Source organism: Schistocerca nitens, chromosome 5 (genome assembly GCF_023898315.1).
Source record: "Schistocerca nitens isolate TAMUIC-IGC-003100 chromosome 5, iqSchNite1.1, whole genome shotgun sequence".
NCBI lineage: Eukaryota > Metazoa > Arthropoda > Insecta > Orthoptera > Acrididae > Schistocerca > Schistocerca nitens.
This window is the reverse complement of record NC_064618.1, coordinates 403,999,483-404,020,841: the sequence shown is the minus strand read 5'-3', so window position 1 is coordinate 404,020,841 and position 21,359 is coordinate 403,999,483. Positions and strand designations below refer to the sequence as shown.

The window sequence follows — 21,359 nt, the reverse complement described above, 5'->3', positions numbered from 1 at the left end:
GTTCTACAATCTGAGCTGCCGTAACACGACTCGTGACCCGTCCTCAAAGCTTTAATTCTTCAATACCTCGTCTCCTCCATTCCAAACTTCAAAAGCACACCTGCGAAACTTGCAGAACTACCACTCCTGGAAGAAAGGATATTGCGGAGACATGGCTTAGCCACAGCCTGGGGGATGTTTCCAGAACGAAATTTCCACTCTGCAGCGGAGTGGCGCTGATATGAAACTGGGAACATCCCCCAAGCTATGGCAAAGTCATGTCTCCGAAATATCCTCTCTTCCAGGACTGCTAGTTCTGCAAGTTTCGCAGGATAGCTTCTGTGAAGTTTGGAAGGTAGGAGACGAGGTACTGGCGGAAGTAGAGCTGTGAGGACTGGTCGTTAGCCGGCCGCGGTGGTCTTGCGGTTCTAGGCGCGCAGTCCGGAACCGTGCGACTGCTGCGGTCGCAGGTTCGAATCCTGCCTCGGGCATGGATGTGTGTGATTCCTTAGGTTAGTTAGGTTTAAGTAGTTCTAAGTTCTAGGGGACTGATGACCACAGCAGTTGAGTCCCATAGTGCTCAGAGCCATTTGAACCATTTTTGAACTGGTCGTTAGGTTAGGTTAGGTTAGTTTAGTAAGTCGTTCTTGGGTAGCTCATTTAGCCGGCACGGTAGCTCAACGTGTTCGGTCAGAAAGCTGCCTGGTCTCTGGTCGTCTGCTGCGACCAAAATACAACGAACAATAACGATCAAAAAAATCAATAAAAAAGTTGGTAGAGCACTTTTCAGCGAAAGGCAAAGGTCTCAAGTTCGAGGACCCTTACGTAATCCTTTCAGCCAGCGATATTCTCTAAGTGCAGCTGCAGCATTTCTGTCATTTTGATACTAGAGCCGCACTAATAATGCCCTGCTCCTTTTGTCCAAGCTCATGTTGACACGTCTACAAGCGCACTGTGACTGGTCAGGTGTGTGAGACTACAATTCACGATGACTGATCACAGCACTTGGTGGACATAGTTGGAACTGGACGGTGGCGCTGTGACGCATGGAAATCATGCACCCCATACTCAGGACATTAATGCTACTAAGTTTGGTACTCGTACGGTAATTAGTTTCCGTGTTCTCACGTGTTAAACAGCGAGAGTTTAACTATAACCACCTGGTGCTAAGGGATGAGAATAAACACTTGAAGGTCGCTGAGACTGTAGATATCGTGACAAGGAATAGGTTAGTGGGCAGTTTAGTTGAAGAGGAATGGACATCCCTAGAAAGGGCAATCACAGAACATGGACAGAAAAACATAGGTTCAAAGAGGGTAAATGTGAAAAAACCATGAGTAACAGAGGAAATACTTCAGCTGATCGATGAAAGGAGGAATTACAAAAATGTTCAGGGAAACTTAGGAACACAAAAATGCAAGTCGCTGAGGAACGAAATAAATAGGAAGTGCAGGGAAACTAAGGCGAAATGGCTGCCTGAAAAATGGAAAGAAAGCGAAAAATAAATGATTGTCGGAATGACTGACTCTGTATGCAGAAAAGTCAAAACAATCTTTGAATTTAAAAGCAAGGGTGGTTACATTTAGAATGCAAGGAGAATTCCACTGTTGAATGGAGAGGAGAGAGCGGACATGTGGAAAGAGTACAATGAAGGCCTCTAAGAGAGCGAAGATTTATCTGATGACTGATAGGAGAAGAAATAGGAGCTGATATGGAAAAGATAGCGTGTCCAGGATTATAATCAGAATTTGAAAGAGCTTTGAAAGACGTAAGATCAAATAAGGAGGAAGAGATACGTAAAATTCCACAAGAATTCGAAAATCATTGGGGGAAGTGGCAACAAAACGACAATTCACGTTGGTGTGTAGAATGTATGAATCTGGCGATATGCCACTGGACTTTCGGAAAAAACATCATCCACACAATTCCAAAGACTGCAAGAGCCTACAAGTGCGAGATTATCGCACAATCAGCTTAACAGATCATGCATCCAAGTTGATAACGAGAATAACAAACTGAAGAATGGAAAAGAAAATCGAGGATGTGTTATGTGGCGATCACTTTGGCTTCAGGGAAGGTAAAGGCACCAGAGGGGCAATTCTGACGTCGGAATTGATAATGAGAGCAAGGCTAATGAGAAATCATGATACGTTCATAGGATTTGTCGACCTGGAAAAAGCGTTCGACAGTGTAAAATGATGCAAGATTTTCGAAATTCTGAGAAAAATCGGGGTAAGCTACAGGAAAAGATGGGTAATATGCAATACGTACAAGAGACAGGACGGAACAATAAGGGATGAAGGCTACGAAGGAAGTGCTTGAATTAAAAAGGGTGTAAGAGAGGGATGTAGTTTTTCGTCCATACTGTTCAATCCGTATAAGAAGAAGGAAACAAAAGAAAGGTTCAAGAGTGGAATCAAAATTCAAGATGAAAGGATATCAATGATAAGATTCGTTGGTGACATTGCTATCCTCACTGAAAGTTAAGTAGGATCATAGGATCTGCTGAATGGAATGAACAATCTAACGAGTAAAAAATGTGGAATGAGGGTAAATAGAAGAAAAACGAAAGTAATGAGAAACAGCAGAAACGAGAATGGCGAGAAATTTAACATCGGGACTGGTGAACACGAAGTAGATGAAGCGAAGGAATTCTGCAACCTAGGCAGCAAAATAACCAGTGACGGACGGAACAACGAGGACATCAAAAGGAGGCTAGCACTGGTAAAAAGGCCATTCCTGGCCAAGAGAAGTCTGCTGGTATCAAACATAGGCTCTAATTTGAGGAAGAAATTTCTGAGAATGTACGCGTGAAGCACAGCATCGTAGAGAGTGAGAATCGAAGCGTTTGAGATGCAGTACTACAGAAGAAAGTAGAAAATTAGGCCGACTTATAGGGTAATGAATGGGGAGGTTCACCAGAGAATCTGCGAGAAAAAGAGGACATGGTTGGTTAGTTTGTTGATTTAGGGGAGGGGACCACACAGAGAGAGATCATCGGTCCGATTGAATTAGGTAAGGATGGAGAAGGAAGTTAGCCGTGCCCTTTCAGAGGAACCATCCCAGTATTTGCCTGAAGCGATTTAGAGAAATCACAGAAAACCTAAATCAAGATGACCTGAGTCGTGTTTGAACCGTCGTCCTCTCAAATGCGATTCACGTGTGCTAACCACTGCGCGACCTCGCTCCATGGAGGATATGGAAAACACTGACAAGAAGAAGGGACAGGTTGGTATGAGAATAACTTCGATGGTACTGGAGTGAGCTGTAGCGGGTAGAAAGTGTAGAGAAAAACAGACTTGGAGCTCACTGCTACTCTTAGATGAAGAGGCTGGCACAGGAGAGGAATTAGTGGCGAGTACAGAAAAGAAATTATTCCGCTTGCTTGCTTGATACATACGATGCAGAACTCATAATAAAATACTCTAAAAAAAACTAGGAACAGACCTATTGTCCCAAGACAGGTAATGCACTAGAAAAACAGTGTGATTAAAGCTTGTCATTGTCGAGTCAAAGCTGTCGACACATGGAGCAAGAAGAAACTGCTTGAACTAGTACTCAGCGTAGTAGCTAGGGTCATGAGTACCCTTGGCGAGATATGAATTTCGCGTCTCGCAAGATTTATTTTCTAGGAAGAGAAACAACACAATAACTTCGAATGTGCACCTTCAGAAACGTTGCCGGCCTGAGTGGCCGAGCGGTTCTAGGCGCTACAGTCTGGAACCGCGCGAGCGCTACTGTCGCAGGTTCGAATCCTGCCTCGGGCATGGATGTGTGTGATGTCCTTAGGTTAGTTAGGTTTAAGTAGTTCTATGTTCTAGGGGACTGATGGCCTCAGAAGTTAAGTCACATAGTGCTCAGAACCATTTGAACTTTTTTTTTTCAAAAACGTTGCGTCCCTGGCCACCTCCAGTTACGACGCTGCTCGTATTTATTGCACATACCGTGTAGTCCACGCCGTATGACATGTGACACATCTGATGGCGATGTCGTAAATGCTCTCACTTTGAGATGTTTGAGTTCATTAACTGCATCGGAATCAAAGCTAAGCATGAGATTGTTGTGTATTACATCCTTCGTGTGGAAGTTCACTTACTCATTTTCTTGAATGCCTTGATTCGATAATATCCAGAAGAAGTCACCGAAATTCCGAACGGATGTGGCTGAACTGCGTTCTTCATTGTCTTCATACAACAAATACTGTCGTCTTCTGTACTGCTTGTGTGGCCCAATGGTAGACTGCTCGCTACTTAAATTGGCCCATGTCTGTGAAGATGGTGTGGTATAGGTGGGGACACGTAGTGGTGGGGAATTCCACCTGAATTGCCACAGCGCGGTGGGGGAGGTGCAGTCCAACAGCACACATGCAAATCTCCCGTAACGTACAGCTAGCAAGTCGTCAAACGATCGTGTTAACAGGTTATGCCATTACAACCAATAATCCGACAAATATAGAATTCCAAGCTCAACAGTTTCCCATTAGAGTAGCGAAAAGGAAATGATCGCATAAACAAAGGGCAAAAAAATGCTCAAATGTATGTAAATTCCTAAAGGACCAAACTGCTGAGGTCATCGGTCCTTAGACTTACACACTACATAAACTAACTTAAAGGAAACTATGCTAAGAACAACACACACACCCATGCTCGAGGGAGGACTCGGACCTCTGGCGGGAGGGGCCGCGCAGTCCCTGACATGGTGCCTCTAACCGCGCGGCCACTCCGCGCGGCAGCAAAGGACAAAGCTAAACAAAAAGAGTCTGATCATGCACTAGCTGAAGCAAATCTCGTACAACAAAATAGGGTAAACATGTAGCATAGGAGACAACGCTGCTCACTACGATATTGACAATGTGAAATAAAGAACAGGGGTCACATCGAAATTATGTGTTAGTCCCATGATTCGAAACATTACCTAAAATAAATTTTTCTTCTCCGTCTTGCGTGTCTTTCTGCTACACTTTCGTATGGTCTACATCAGTCAATTAAGGTCCTAGCAGCATCGCGGGCTGGTTTCAGGGAGCTCAATTTCCAAAACAGTTTGAGGAAAGAGGCACGCTCTCGGTAACTCGCATTGGCATTATCAGTGAGAGGTTGTGAGATCCTATCCCAAAAGCCGAATTCGTTCAATGTATGTTGACATATCTACTTGGCAAGGACTCTGGATACTGTGTACTCTGAAATTTTACGCATTAGTGTCTTGCATGCGATTCCCTTCACTCATGTATTTTCGCAGAACCTTCCAAGATATTTAGGTCTCCCATTTGCTTTCGCTGATTGTACATCTTCTGATTATTGCCTCTGTCTACTCACACGATGGAATGAGCTCAAGATGACTATTATTCTAGTAATCAGATGCTTCATTACAACGGCTTAGTATTTTCAACCTCACCAGATACATTCCAAACATGGTGGAATGCTGAAGGGGCAGCAAAACTAATTTAACGACGTAAATGTCTCTTAAATTTTTGTATGAGTAACGCAGTGCTATTCACCATGGGAAGTCACTACGCTAACAACGCGAACTGACTGGCGAACAATACACACTACACCACTTACTGAATGAAGCTAAAAATTTAGATCCAGTCAAGCCTAGAACAGTGACTTCTTCAAAAGGAGTTCATGATAAACCACCATACCTAGCAGTCTATTTACATTTAGAGCTTATCAGAGTAGTCGGGCGTTCACTCCATCATAAGTTAACACTTGGCTGGATTAGAAGGCTGGAAAATCCTTAGAGGTGCCCATCGCACGTCATCTGTCTCGTAGCATCTGACCGATAGCTGTAGACCAGTGGTTCTTGACCTATATCTGCGTGTTGTGGAAACTCTGCAATCTACTGTGTTGTGAATGGAATGGAGAGCTTTTGCTTTATTAGCGACTTTTTGTCATATTCACTGGCATATTCCAATCTGGCCCATCTTAATCCCATGGTCCTCGCAAGCGATACAGCAGAACTGTCGCACAATATTCCTCGAATATTGATTCCCTAAATGTATTCAACAGAATTTCACGAGGACAACATCGTCTTCGTCTCAGGTTCTCATTTAAGCTTGCTGTGCATCCTTGTTGCACTTTATTTCGTGCTGTGCTGATTTATTTCGACCTTTGCAAACCGTATCTGAATTCGTTTGATGTCTTGTCTCATGCCGCTAGCTGGAACAGTCGTCAAAATTTTTCACACTGGCACCTTGCATGGGGTTTCCTGTATAAATAAACCACTCTTTCCCTGAATTTACCCAACAAATTTCTCTTCCGTTTATATTTCCTGTTAATGACTTCATACGTTCGTTCAGTTGCGCTGGTTGGTAGCCATGACGTTAGGGGCTGTACTACAAAATTGTGATTAACTGAAGTAAATTTTAATTTTTAAATGGTAGTCGGATACTGGATGACAAAGGTAATATTGGTTGTGACCCAGAAAAGCGTAATAGGATGACTAATGTCCTCAGTGTAAGAAATTCAGGGAATAAGGTCAGCGGCGTTAATAATATTTCACGTGCGTGTGATTTGATAGACTAGTTATCTGATAATGCGTTCAGTAGTGCGTCACAAGACTGTTTGTCCAGTAATGTATGCGTAATTTTCCCGGTCGATGCTACGCAAGTTAGAGTTCTCCCTCCCCCCTCCCCCACCCACCCACATCCACAACCGCTAGCCTCCTTCCCTACTAATACCGTATGGTTGATCTCTTTCCGTAATACCGAGTGTAGACTATCTTCAAAAGACTCTATGATAAACATATCTGTATCTCCCTGCCATTAGAAACATCAAACCAATACTGCCGCGCCCCTTTACCTTTCTCATTGCAAAGTCGTTAGCCTTAATGCTCCTTCAGCTTCTTCTTATAAACCCTCAAACTCACAAGCAATCTAATCAGTCTTTCAGAAAGCCGTTCGGTGATTTGTTCAAAGTCTTCCCAGCGTTTCACCCGACACTCAGTTCATCGTGATATAAGAGGGCAGCTACTTCCTTAGACACAGGTGAGTTCTGTGATTTTACTACAAACGCAGCGGTAATTAACTAATATTTTAATATTTTCACTTTTCAAATTCGGTATTCAACCGAATTTAATAAATGAGTCTTCAGATATGAAGTGCAGAGAATGTTGGCGCCGTGTGCTGGGAAAGGGACTCGAATTTGGGAGGATGACAGTTCATACCCTCGCACAGCTATCCAGATTTAGGTTTTCCGCTGTTCCTTTGAGAGGGACTCGGCTCATTTCCTTCCCCACACTTCCCCAAGGCAGGTCTGTGCTCTGTCTCTAATGGCCTTCGTCGTCGATGGGGCTTTGTCTCCAATGCTTCTTTTCCCTTCCTCGGATAGCGGATTTTTGTCTGACTTTCTCGTAGGATCTAATGAATGGAAAGAAAAGTCTAATGAGCACACACTGCGGATCGATGAGCAGCAGAAATGACATTAGCGATCAACTTAACAACAAAATTTGAGACCGCGAAGTAGAGGAAGCGAAGGAATTCTGCTGCCTCGCTAGCAAAATAACTCATGTAGGACGGAGCAAGATGGGCATAAAAAGTAGATTAGTACAACAAACATCGGGCTTAGCTTGAGGAAGAAAGTTCTAAGAATATACGCTTGTTGCACAGCACTGTACGGAGGTGACTTGTGGACTGTGGGGAAACCGGAAAGAAGGGCTATAGAAGGATGTTAAAGTTGAGTGGACCGATAAGACATGAAATCGGAAGGCTCTCTGCGGAACAAAGGAGGAGAAGAGCATGTGGAAATCATTAACAACAAGAATGACAGTAAGTATTTTAAGGTATCAAGGAATAATCTCCATACTACTTGAAGGAGCTGTAGAGGGGAAACACTGTTGGGAAGACAGAGATTGGAATATATCCAACAAATATCTGAGGAAGCTGGATGCAACTGCTACTGTGAGGTGAAGAGGATGGCACCAGAGAGAGACCCATGGTGGCCAGCATCAGACCAGTCGGAAGACTAATGACCAAGCGCCTCCCCCCCCCCTCCCCCCATAGAAAACAAACGTGGTTTAACCTGAATTATAAAAAAAAACACGCGTATTCCTCACGTACTAGGCCACCATAGTGGGCGTTTCATGAACCTGTGCACAGTGCATACCTGACCTATCCAGAAGATACACTCCTGGAAATTGAAATAAGAACACCGTGAATTCATTGTCCCAGGAAGGGGAAACTTTATTGACACATTCCTGGGGTCAGATACATCACATGATCACACTGACAGAACCACAGGCACATAGACACAGGCAACAGAGCATGCACAATGTCGGCACTAGTACAGTGTATATCCACCTTTCGCAGCAATGCAGGCTGCTATTCTCCCATGGAGACGATCGTAGAGATGCTGGATGTAGTCCTGTGGAACGGCTTGCCATGCCATTTCCACCTGGCGCCTCAGTTGGACCAGCGTTCGTGCTGGACGTGCAGACCGCGTGAGACGACGCTTCATCCAGTCCCAAACATGCTCAATGGGGGACAGATCCGGAGATCTTGCTGGCCAGGGTAGTTGACTTACACCTTCTAGAGCACGTTGGGTGGCACGGGATACATGCGGACGTGCATTGTCCTGTTGGAACAGCAAGTTCCCTTGCCGGTCTAGGAATGGTAGAACGATGGGTTCGATGACGGTTTGGATGTACCGTGCACTATTCAGTGTCCCCTCAACGATCACCAGTGGTGTACGGCCAGTGTAGGAGATCGCTCCCCACACCATGATGCCGGGTGTTGGCCCTGTGTGCCTCGGTCGTATGCAGTCCTGATTGTGGCGCTCACCTGCACGGCGCCAAACACGCATACGACCATCATTGGCACCAAGGCAGAAGCGACTCTCATCGCTGAAGACGACACGTCTCCATTCGTCCCTCCATTCACGCCTGTCGCGACACCACTGGAGGCGGGCTGCACGATGTTGGGGCGTGAGCGGAAGACGGCCTAACGGTGTGCGGGACCGTAGCCCAGCTTCATGGAGACGGTTGCGAATGGTCCTCGCCGATACCCCAGGAGCAACAGTGTCCCTAATTTGCTGGGAAGTGGCGGTGCGGTCCCCTACGGCACTGCGTAGGATCCTACGGTCTTGGCGTGCATCCGTGCGTCGCTGCGGTCCGGTCCCAGGTCGACGGGCACGTGCACCTTCCGCCGACCACTGGCGACAACATCGATGTACTGTGGAGACCTCACGCCCCACGTGTTGAGCAATTCGGCGGTACGTCCACCCGGCCTCCCGCATGCCCACTATACGCCCTCGCTCAAAGTCCGTCAACTGCACATACGGTTCACGTCCACGCTGTCGCGGCATGCTACCAGTGTTAAAGACTGCGATGGAGCTCCGTATGCCACGGCAAACTGGCTGACACTGACGGCGGCGGTGCACAAATGCTGCGCAGCTAGCGCCATTCGACGGCCAACACCGCGGTTCCTGGTGTGTCCGCTGTGCCGTGCGTGTGATCATTGCTTGTACAGCCCTCTCGCAGTGTCCGGAGCAAGTATGGTGTGTCTGACACACCGGTGTCAATGTGTTCTTTTTTCCATTTCCAGGAGTGTATAAAAATATGTAAATCTATGAAGTGTTTTAATATAATAATAATTTGTTTACATTGGTTCCATTTTTGAGACTTTTCTCATGCTGCTTTATCTACGGAAAATTAACTACAACACTTCAAGTAAAATGTTAGTTTGTGAGAAGTATCATGACGCCTACGAAGCTCCGACCCCCACACCCTGTTGATCAGCACTTGTGTTCTGAACAATTCTGAAATATTCAGTGAGTTAGGCCAGTTATTACCAGTGTGATTGGAACAACAATTTCAGATGATTCGATGCCACTAAGTACTATGGTGTCAAAATTGTGGACGCCATGTCAAAGTGGAACAGACGTTTTTGTTTCGAGCTGAATGATAGCAAATAAGTATAAAAAGACAGTTTAATTTCGTGCTCAGATTTATTAAAGATGACATAATGCCACAGTGCCTAAGAAACGCAATAAGCGCAGAAAAAAATTTATATTTGACGCTGAGGTAAGTCCACAAAATGTTATACATTATTAGATTGTGCTGCAGTACCAAGACTTTGTGAGAAAGTTGTGGAGGTTGAAGGGCTGCTGTTATCACTTGGCTGATGTGTGTTGCACTGTGCATCCATTATTTCATTTCTTTTGGCTTCTGCCTTATAAACTGGAGGTAAACTCCTTACAACTGTGCTGAAGTGACGGAAAAATAAGTCAATATCATCATCTTTGTGTTCCATAAACGTTTTTAGTAAATTTTGCCTAATTTCGTCCCTTTCTTTCCACATTTTTAATATTGTATCATCATTACTACGAACTTTACTGCGTTTTCTTTTCCGTGCTGGCACATAACGTTCATCGTTTGTTACCACAGATGTTTCACCACTATTTCCTATTGTATGTGTTTCTACCGTATCTTCTTCCTGTGATGCCGAAAGGTCCAGTTGACGAGTTCGATCTCCACTGTCTTCTTGGCTTTCTTGTATTGTTGTCTGTGATAATGTCAATGTAATACTTGTTCCTCCAGATCTGTGTTGTGCAACACTGTCAAGGAACGATAGCTGTTCGTGTCGTTTTGTTTTTGAATTTTTTGAGGCAGCAGATCCCGTTCCTAATTTGCTTTTCTTCTTGAACCTCTGGTAACCGTCCCTTAAAAATTTCCACTTCTTACAGTCATCACCTGTAAATGGAGATTATATTAGCTGTATGTTTTCGTTTGTTTCAGATTTTTGGCCACAGGTGAAAGTTACCGGTCTTTATCATTTGCCTATCGTATATCACCATCTTACATTTCAAGAGTTGTTAAAAATGTTTTGAAGATATTAAGAATAAGGCTGCTGCCCATGTTGATGCCACCTTCTACTGAATCAGATTTCAGACGTATTGAAGAAGAATTTTGGCTTAAATGCAATATAACTAATTGTGTAGGCGCTATAGATGGAAAACATGTTCGCATAAGGGCACCAGAGAAAAGTAGATCTCTGTTTTTTAATTACAAAGATTTTTTTCCAATTGTTCTGCTGGCTGTTGTGGACGCAAATTGTAAATTAATTAGCGTTGATGTCGGCGCTTAAGGAAAAGAGTCTGATAACGGCTATGGGCAAGAAAATAGCCGCAAAGGAGTTTAATATACCTCCATCAAAATGTTTGCCAGGCACAAATGTGATATTACCACATTTCCTGATGGGAGACGAAGCGTTTGCTCTCAGTGATTGTATGATGAAACCTTATTCCAGAAGAGTTGCTGCATCACATCGAGACAAACTGATCTATAATTATAGATTATGCCGTGCTCGTCGAGTGTCAGAAAACGCCTTTGGGCTGTTAAGCCATGTATTTAGGGTATTTTGTAGTTCTATTGCCGTGGCGCCTGAAGTGGCTGACGACCTCGTTTTGTTGGAATGTTGTTTCCACAATTTGCTACGACACGGTTATCTTGAAGAAAATGGTATTCCATTTTATAGCTACAGTTTTAACGAAGCAACCAGCCAAAACAACAAGCATAGCTTTTCTAGTTTTGGAGTATTTCTTAACAGCAGTGGTTTTGAAATTAGAGACAAACTTAAAAGATTTTTTCTCCAGTAAATACGGTTCTGTGGCGTGGCAAGAGGCAACAGTTAACAACGGGTTTTGAATAACAATGGATTGTAAATAATGATTTATGTAAGACGAAACATATATATTGTTGCCTTTTTAACATCTTCATATAATAACTGTTAGTGCACATACGGATCTATTTGTTAGTAAATAATTGGTTGAATATACGTACTTGTTTTATTTAACTCATGTGCTATAGATTTCCAGACGTTATCTTTCACTAAAACATTTCTGTATTCTTCATGCCCTGCGTAATTAATTACAGAATGTTTCACCACACTGTTAATTAACTTTTCTTCATCGGAGTCTGAGAAACTCATTTTCACTGAATTGGGTATGTTCGGCCAGTAAAAGCAGTCTCCGGTGGCTATGCGGTTCGGCGGCAGCGGCACCACTGGTCCCTGACCGGATGTGCGGTCTGCCGCCGAAGCAGGTCTGCTGCCGCCGCGTTCAGCACGCCTCCCATTGCAAACAATGGCAACCAGTGGTGCCGCCTGCAGCCGGTCGGAGCAGTCTGCGGTCTGCGGTCGTGTTCGGAATCGCACCTTTGTACACTTCGTGTAACGCTGTTCTAGTTTGTTGATTCCTTTCGAATAATAGGAATTGTGCAAGTCTGCAAAATAGCTATTAGTTGCTGCAATCACCTCCTCGTTTGAATAAAATCTTTGTCCCGCCAGCCATTTCCTCAAATTGGGGAACAAATAGTAGTCCGAGGGAGCCAAGTCTGGAGAATAGGGGGGATGTTAAACAAGTTGGAATTCTATTTCCAATAACTTTGCGACCACAACTGCTGAGGTGTGTGCTGGTGCATTGTCGTGGTGGAAAAGGACTTTTTTGCGGTCCAATCGCCGGCGTTTTTCTTGCAGCTTGGTTTTCAAACGGTCCAATAACGATGAATAATGTGCACCTGTAATAGTTTTACCCTTTTCCATATAGTCGATGAGGATTATCCCTTGCGAATCCCAAAAGACAGTCGCCATAAACTTTCCGGCCGAATGAATGGTCTTTGCCTTTTTTGGTGCAGATTCTCATTCGGTAACCCATTATTTAGATTGCTGTTTGGTCTCAGGAGTATAGTTATGTATCCATGTTTCATCCACAGTGACGAAACGACGCTTGAAGTCCTGCGGATTCTTCCTGAACAGCTGCAAACCATCCTCGCAACACTTCACACGATTCCGTTTTTGGTCGAGCGTGAGCAATCGCGGAACCCATCTTGCGGATAGCTTTCTCATGTCCAAATGTTTACGCAAAATATTATGTACCCGTACATTCGAGATGTCCACAGTACTAGCAATCTCACACACCTTAACTCTTCTGTCATTCATCACCATATCATGGATTTTATCAATGATTTCTGGAGTTGTAACCTCCACATGGCGTCTAGAACGTTCAGCATCATTTGTGCCCATATGGCCACTCCGAAAATTTTGAAACCACGTATAAACTGTTCTAATCGAAGTTGCAGAGTCACCGTAATGTTTATCAAGCTTCTCTCTAGTGTCCTGAGGCGTTTCGCCTTTCATAAAGTAATGTTTAATCACCACACGCAATTATTTTTCGTCCTTTTTTTGACAATCACTCGACTTCCTAGATTCACACGAATGCCAAACACAAAGAAATAGACCAATATGGCTGAAACGCAGTGTGCTTTCTTTCCAAAGATGCTACTAACTCAACATGACCTCGATACGCGCCGATGGTGCCCTCTCTCGGACTTTGCACCGAATTTTCAAACGCCCCTCGTATATCTATGAGAGTTGTGGATTTGAGAATCTATTGATAGGGGCTCGCTTTTTATGTGAGAATAGAAACAGAGACGTCGAAAGAGAGGACTTTATAGTGCACACCCGAAATAGGGGGTTTGAGGAAGGGAATCGGATATGATCTTATCAGTGGAACCATTCTGGCTTTTGCCTATGCCGCTTTTTGGAAGGTAAAGGTGGATGGGAAGACGGGGACTTGAAACATCTCGCTTCCTTAATGCAAGTCCAGCATTTTACCGCTGGGTCTGCTCGCTCTGTTCTAACAGTGGAGACCTGGCCAGTCGATTGCGTTTTATACTCAGCGGTAGGTAATGCATCAGACCACCTGTTTGCTGGAAGCGTGGTGCCAGACTTCTTGCTTTTTGCAGTATACCAGATCTGGGCACATCTGGCAACAGCCACTGCTAGATGATCGATTGCTGGCACATTGGGGTTGTGTGCGGACTGCAGCAGTATTCGGAGAGCTTGACAGTTTCCTCAATGTGACACGCGATTGCGATGACGGGCGACCGCCCCACCACAACAGAAACGGCGCAACCCACAAACTGAGAACGCTGCTACAAACTGTTGGCAGAGAGCACTCCATTCAAGACACCGCAATGCCCACAATCTCCAGCCATATACACTGGTGAAAGGTTCACACGACTGTATCTCCTACGAATAAGAAAGTAAGCACAGAAATTAAAAGCGCCAACCACTCCGAAAGCTAACTAGGTTTCACTCTCACGCATAAGAACATAAGAAGTATCTAAAGTAACCTCGTCCACATTCTTAGTACTGCTGTCATTGCACGTGTTCTGCAAAGTAACTAATGCCAACTTGTTGGGGGCTCACATGGTACTATTACTTGACATTCAGAGGTTAAAAACTGGATCAGGCAACAATGGCGTTTGTAGTAGAGACATTCGATTAAATCTTAAAGTCAAATACGTGTTAAACTACCTCCTGCTAATACAAAAAACTGAACTGAAAAAAGTAATAAAAACAGTAATAAAGACGAGTAAAAAACTAGTTGCTTTCATATCCAGAAGCAGGGTTCAAATCTCATACAGGTATGCAAATTTATGTTTTTTTCTTGTTCTGTAGGTCACTGGAACAGAAAGTCAAAGAGCTGGTAGAAATTAAACTTTCGAGAAGGTAAAGACACTGGAGAGGCATTTCGAATGCAGCGACTGACAATGGCAACAAGACTTAAGGAAAATCAAGACATGTTCATGCGATTTGACGATCTTAAAAAGAGCGTTAGACAATGTGACACAGTCCAAGAGGACCGAAATTATGAGAAAAATTGAAGTAAATTTTAGAGAGAGAGGAGTAATATCCAATATACAGGGTGTTTCACTAAATGTGTTTACCTCTGTATATTGCGAAGTAATAGGCGACGGAAATATTTATTGCCGTAGGTCACCATAAGAAACGTTACACTGTCTGCGGAGCTATGAACATAGTTTATTGTATTATTATCCAAAGAGTTACAGCAAAAAGATACAATTTTTAAATGGAACAATAGTTGTTTTTATCATGCACTGGAATCAGTAACACCACCTGTGTATACATCAATTTAAATTACATTCCTATCACTTTTAGTTTGGGAGCTACAACCCTTCAAAGTTCCTGGGGCAGATACCACACATGCTGCGCATAACGCAATGCGCCTTCTAAATGTGGTGCGGCCGAGTTGTAACGTCGCCGGTGTCACGGAGCGAGAAGCTTCCCCGATGCGCTGTTAGACTGCCGACCGTCGCCGCACACGGCCGTATACCCGACAGTTCGAGCCACACAAACAAACGGGGCTCAATATACCACAGTAGCTGACATCGGATGAGGATTGCATACACGAACAACGAGTACGTTGACATTTTGCTGATGCTCGGCGAGTGACGACACGATGCCACTGAAGCAGCCATGGCGTACGCCGTGAGATATCCTAGGCGAAGAGCTCCGGCAGCCATTACGTTCTTACCTGCCGAACAACGACTTCGGGAAACAGGCAGCTTAGTAGCTCGCCGCACTAACAGACGAAGAGCTGCAAGAAGTGAGGAGACGGAGGTGTTCGTTTTAGCTGCAGAACACCACGATCCTCATGTCAGCTTACGAGCCGTTGCTGCAGTCGCTGGTGTCAGTCTCACATCTGTGTGGCGTATAGTACACGGACACGGGTTTCAGCGAACCTCCTGTCACTGACCCAGGAGCTGCATGGGAACGATTTCCGTGCGAGAGTTACATTCGTAAATGGGCCATGCGTACTTCACGCTGGAGTCTTTACAGGGTGTTATGTTCTGTGATGAGTCCACGTTCGCAAATTATGGTGCAGTGAATCGCCATAACGTGCACTACTGGGCCACAGACAATTCTCGCTGGGTGCGACCTGTCGATCGTCAACGTAGGTGGTCTATTAATGTATGGTGTGGAATCCTTGGGGATGAAATCATCGGTCCACACTACATCTACATCTACATCTACATCTATACTCCGCGAGCCACCTTACGGTGTGTGGCGGAGGGTACTTATTGTACCACTATCTGATCCCCCCTTCCCTGTTCCATTCACGAATTGTGCGTGGGAAGAACGACTGCTTGTAAGTCTCCGTATTTGCTCTAATTTCTCGGATCTTTTCGTTGTGATCATTACGCGAGATATATGTGGGCGGTAGTAATATGTTGCCCATCTCTTCCCGGAATGTGCTCTCTCGTAATTTCGATAATAAACCTCTCCGTATTGCGTAACGCCTTTCTTGAAGTGTCCGCCACTGGAGCTTGTTCAGCATCTCCGTAACGCTCTCGCGCTGACTAAATATCCCCATGACGAATCGCGCTGCTTTTCGCTGGATCATGTCTATCTCTTCTATTAATCCAACCTGGTAAGGGTCCCATACTGATGAGCAATACTCAAGAATCGGACGAACAAGCGTTTTGTAAGCTACTTCTTTCGTCGATGAGTCACATTTTCTTAGAATTCTTCCTATGAATCTCAACCTGGCGCCTGCTTTTCCCACTATTTGTTTTATGTGATCATTCCACTTCAGATCGCTCCGGATAGTAACTCCTAAGTATTTTACGGTCGTTACCGCTTCCAATGATTTACCACCTATGGCATAATCGTACTGGAATGGATTTCTGCCCCTATGTATGCGCATTATATTACATTTATCTACGTTTAGGGAAAGCTGCCAGCTGTCGCACCATTCATTAATCCTCTGCAGGTCTTCCTGGAGTACGTACGAGTCTTCTGATGCTGCTACTTTCTTGTAGACAACCGTGTCATCTGCAAATAGCCTCACGGAGCTACCGATGTTGTCAACTAAGTCATTTATGTATATTGTAAACAATAAAGGTCCTATCACGCTTCCTTGCGGTACTCCCGAAATTACCTCTACATCTGCAGATTTTGAACCGTTAAGAATGACATGTTGTGTTCTTTCTTCTAGGAAATCCTGAATCCAATCACAAACCTGGTCCGATATTCCGTAAGCTCGTATTTTTTTCACTAAACGTAAGTGCGGAACCGTATCAAATGCCTTCCTGAAGTCCAGGAATACGGCATCAATCTGCTCGCCAGTGTCTACGGCACTGTGAATTTCTTGGACAAATAGGGCGAGCTGAGTTTCACATGATCTCTGTTTGCGGAATCCATGTTGGTTATGATGAAGGAGATTTGTATTATCTAAGAACGTCATAATACGAGAACATAAAACATGTTCCATTATTCTACAACAGATTGACGTAAGCGAAATAGGCCTATAATTATTCGCATCTGATTTATGACCCTTCTTGAAAATGGGAACGACCTGCGCTTTCTTCCAGTCGCTAGGTACTTTACGTTCTTCCAGAGATCTACGATAAATTGCTGATAGAAAGGGGGCAAGTTCTTTAGCATAATCACTGTAGAATCTTACGGGTATCTCGTCTGGTCCGGATGCTTTTCCGCTACTAAGTGATAGCAGTTGTTTTTCAATTCCGATATCGTTTATTTCAATAGTTTCCATTTTGGCGTCCGTGCGACGGCTGAAGTCGGGGACCGTGTTACGATTTTCCGCAGTGAAACAGTTTCGGAACACTGAATTCAGTATTTCTGCCTTTCTTCGGTCGTCCTCTGTTTCGGTGCCATCGTGGTCAACGAGTGACTGAATAGGGGATTTAGATCCGCTTACCGATTTTACATATGACCAAAACTTTTTAGGGTTCTTGTTTAGATTGTTTGCCAATGTTTTATGTTCGAATTCGTTGAATGCTTCTCTCATTGCTCTCTTTACGCTCTTTTTCGCTTCGTTCAGCTTTTCCTTATCAGCTATGATTCGACTACTCTTAAACCTATGATGAAGCTTTCTTTGTTTCCGTAGTACCTTTCGTACATGATTGTTATACCACGGTGGATCTTTCCCCTCGCTTTGGACCTTAGTCGGTACGAACTTATCTAAGGCGTACTGGACGATGTTTCTGAATTTTTTCCATTTTTGTTCCACATCCTCTTCCTCAGAAATGAACGTTTGATGGTGGTCACTCAGATATTCTGCGATTTGTGCCCTATCACTCTTGTTAAGCAAATATATTTTCCTTCCTTTCTTGGCATTTCTTATTACACTTGTAGTCATTGATGCAACCACTGACTTATGATCACCGATACCCTCTTCTACATTCACGGAGTCGAAAAGTTCCGGTCTATTTGTTGCTATGAGGTCTAAAACGTTAGCTTCACGAGTTGGTTCTCTAACTATCTGCTCGAAGTAATTCTCGGACAAGGCAGTCAGGATAATGTCACAAGAGTCTCTGTCCCTGGCTCCAGTTCTGATTGTGTGACTATCCCATTCTATACCTGGTAGATTGAAGTCTCCCCCTATTACAATAGTATGATCACGAAACTTCTTCACGACGTTCTGCAGGTTCTCTCTGAGGCGCTTAACTACTACGGTTGCTGATGCAGGTGGTCTATAGAAGCATCCGACTATCATATCTGACCCACCTTTGATACTTAACTTAACCCAGATTATTTCACATTCGCATTCGCTAATAACTTCACTGGATATTATTGAATTCTTTACTGCTATAAATACTCCTCCACCATTGGCGTTTATCCTATCCTTGCGGTATATATTCCATTCTGTGTCTAGGATTTCGTTACTGTTCACTTCCGGTTTTAACCAACTTTCCGTTCCTAATACTATATGCGCACTATTTCCTTCAATAAGCGATACTAATTCAGGAACCTTGCCCTGGATACTCCTGCAGTTTACCAATATTACGTTAACTTTTCCTGTTTTTGGTCTCTGAGGACGGACATTCTTTATCAACGATGCTGATGTTCTCTCTGCTAAGCCGTCAGGTATTTTATCGTTTCGCCCAAGGGGGGGTCCCTCTAACCTAAAAAACCCCCGTGTGCACGCCACACGTACTCTGCTACCCTAGTAGCTGCTTCCGGTGTGTAGTGCACGCCTGACCTGTCTAGGGGGGCCCTACAGTTCTCCACCCAATAACGGAGGTCGATGAATTTGCAACCATTATGGTCGCAGAGTCGTCTGAGCCTCTGGTTTAGACCCTCCACACGGCTCCAAACCAGAGGACCGCGATCGACTCTGGGCACTATGCTGCAGATATTAAGCTCAGCTTGCACTCCGCGTGCGATGCTGGTTGTCTTCACCAAATCAGCCAGCCGCCGGAAGGAACCAAGGATGGCCTCAGAACCCAAGCGGCAGGTACACTGACAGGTGAGTTATATCGCGCGTTTATTGTCGACAGTTTGGGTGGTCTCCTTGAACATATGTGTCTACACACGAGAGTCCATATGTGAATGAAGCACGATGGTCACCCAGCCCATTTTACGCGTGCTGTTGTGGAAGAACAGGTTTGCAGGAAGGTGGCCGGGGAGCCATGGTCCTCATTCATGGCCCGCAAGGTCATCCGATTTAACACCATTATATTTCTTTTTGTGGGGATATCTAAAGGATCGTGTTTATGTCACTGAGCCCACATCCCCAGATGATCTAAAACGGTGCATCGAAGACGCATGTTGCTCCGTGACACCGGCGATGTTACATCTCGTCCGCAGATCCTGTAGAAGGCGCATTGCAGTGTGCATTCAGGAACATGGACACACATTTGAACATTTCATTTAAATCAACTTCCCACCGCCAGAGCAGCTATCACCCACCACACAGCCATGTCTTATGTACAGCGTGTGTGGTATCTGCTCCAGGAACTTTGAAGGGTTTTAACTCCCAAAGTAAAATGATAGGAATGTAATTTAAATTGATGTATACACAGCTGGTGTTACTGATTCCAGTGCATGATAGAAACAACTATTGTTTCATTCAAAAATTGTATCTTTTTGCTGTAACTCTTTGGATAATAATACAATATACTATGTTCATAGCTCCGTAGGCTGTGTAACGTTTCTTATGGTGACCTCCCGCAATAAATTTTTCCGTCGCCTATTACTTCGTAACTTACAGAGGCAAACACATTTAGTGAAACACCCTGTATACGCGAACCAAGAGGTAACAACAAGAATGGAAGGCCCAGAACAACGTGCTCGGATTAAAAAGTGTGTACGACAGATGTAGAATTTCGCCCCAACTGTTCAATTTGTACATCGATGATGATGATGTTTAGTTTGTGGGGCGCTCAACTGCACAGTCATCAGCGCCAGTACAAAGTCCCAATTTCCACATAGCTCAATTTTTTTCACACTCTTATCTATCACTTCCTCCCCCCATGAACCATGGACCTTGCCGTTGGTGGGGAGGCTTGCGTGCCTCAACGATACAGATAGCCGTACCGTAGGTGCAACCACAACGGAGGGGTATCTGTTGAGAGGCCAGACAAACGTGTGGTTCCTGAAGAGAGGCAGCAGCCTTTTCAGTAGTTGCAGGGGCAACAGTCTGTATGATTGACTGATCTGACCTTGTAACATTAACCAAAACGGCCTTGCTGTTGTGGTACTGCGAACGGCTGAAAGCAAGGGGAAACTACAGCCGTACCTTAATCGGGCAGGTAGGTTAGAAAATTTAAAAAGGGAAATTGATAGGTTAAAGTTAGATATAGTGGGAATTAGTGAAGTTCGGTGGCAGGAGGAACAAGACTTCTGGTCAGGTGAATACGGGGTTATAAATACAAAATCAAATAGGGGTAATGCAGGAGTAGGTTTAATAATGAATAAAATAATAGGAGTGCGGGTAAGCTACTACAAACAGCATAGTGAACGTATTATAGTGGCCAAGCTGGACACGAAGCCCATGCCTACTACAGTAGTACAAGTTTATATGCCAACTAGCTCTGCAGATGACGAAGAAATTGAACAAATGTATGATGAGATAAAAGAAATTATTCAGGTAGTGAAGGGAGATGAAAATTTAATAGTCATGGGTGACTGGAATTCGACAGTAGGAAAAGGGAGAGAAGGAAACATAGTAGGTGAATATGGATTGGGGCTAAGAAATGAAAGAGGAAGCCGTCTGTTAGAATTTTGCACAGAGCACAACTTAGTCATAGCTAACACTTGGTTCAAGAATCATAAAAGAAGGTTGTATACATGGAAGAATCCTGGAGATACTAAAAGGTATCAGATAGATTATATAATGGTAAGACAGAGATTTAGGAACCAGGTTTTAAATTGTAGGACATTTCCAGGGGCAGATGTGGACTCCGACCACAATCTATTGGTTATGAACTGTAGATTAAAACTGAAGAAATTGCAAAAAGGTGGGAATTTAAGGAGATGGGACCTGGATAAACTGACAGAACCAGAGGTTGTACAGTGTTTCAGGGACAGCATAAGGGAACATTTGACAGGAATGGGGGAAAGAAATACAGTAGAAGACGAATGTGTAGCTCTGAGGGATGAAGTAGTGAAGGCAGCAGAGGATCAAGTAGGTAAAAAGACGAGGGATAGTAGAACTCCTTGGGTAACAGAAGAAATATTGAATTTAATTGATGAAAGGAGAAAATATAAAAATGCAGTAAATGAAGCAGGCAAAAAGGAATACAAACGTCTCAAAAATGAGATCGACAGGAAGTGCAAA

At 44.1% G+C, this 21,359-nt stretch overlaps 1 protein-coding gene across 1 annotated transcript in view; it reads left to right on the top strand.

Annotated features, from left to right (window-relative positions):
• Window positions 1-21,359, top strand: part of LOC126260496 (ionotropic receptor 21a-like) — a 50,457-nt gene that overhangs the window by 5,872 nt on the left and 23,226 nt on the right. The window contains exon 2 of the mRNA XM_049957825.1: window positions 10,708-10,862. Coding sequence (XP_049813782.1) covers window positions 10,708-10,862 — 155 coding nt within the window. The remainder of the gene's footprint in view (window positions 1-10,707; window positions 10,863-21,359) is intronic.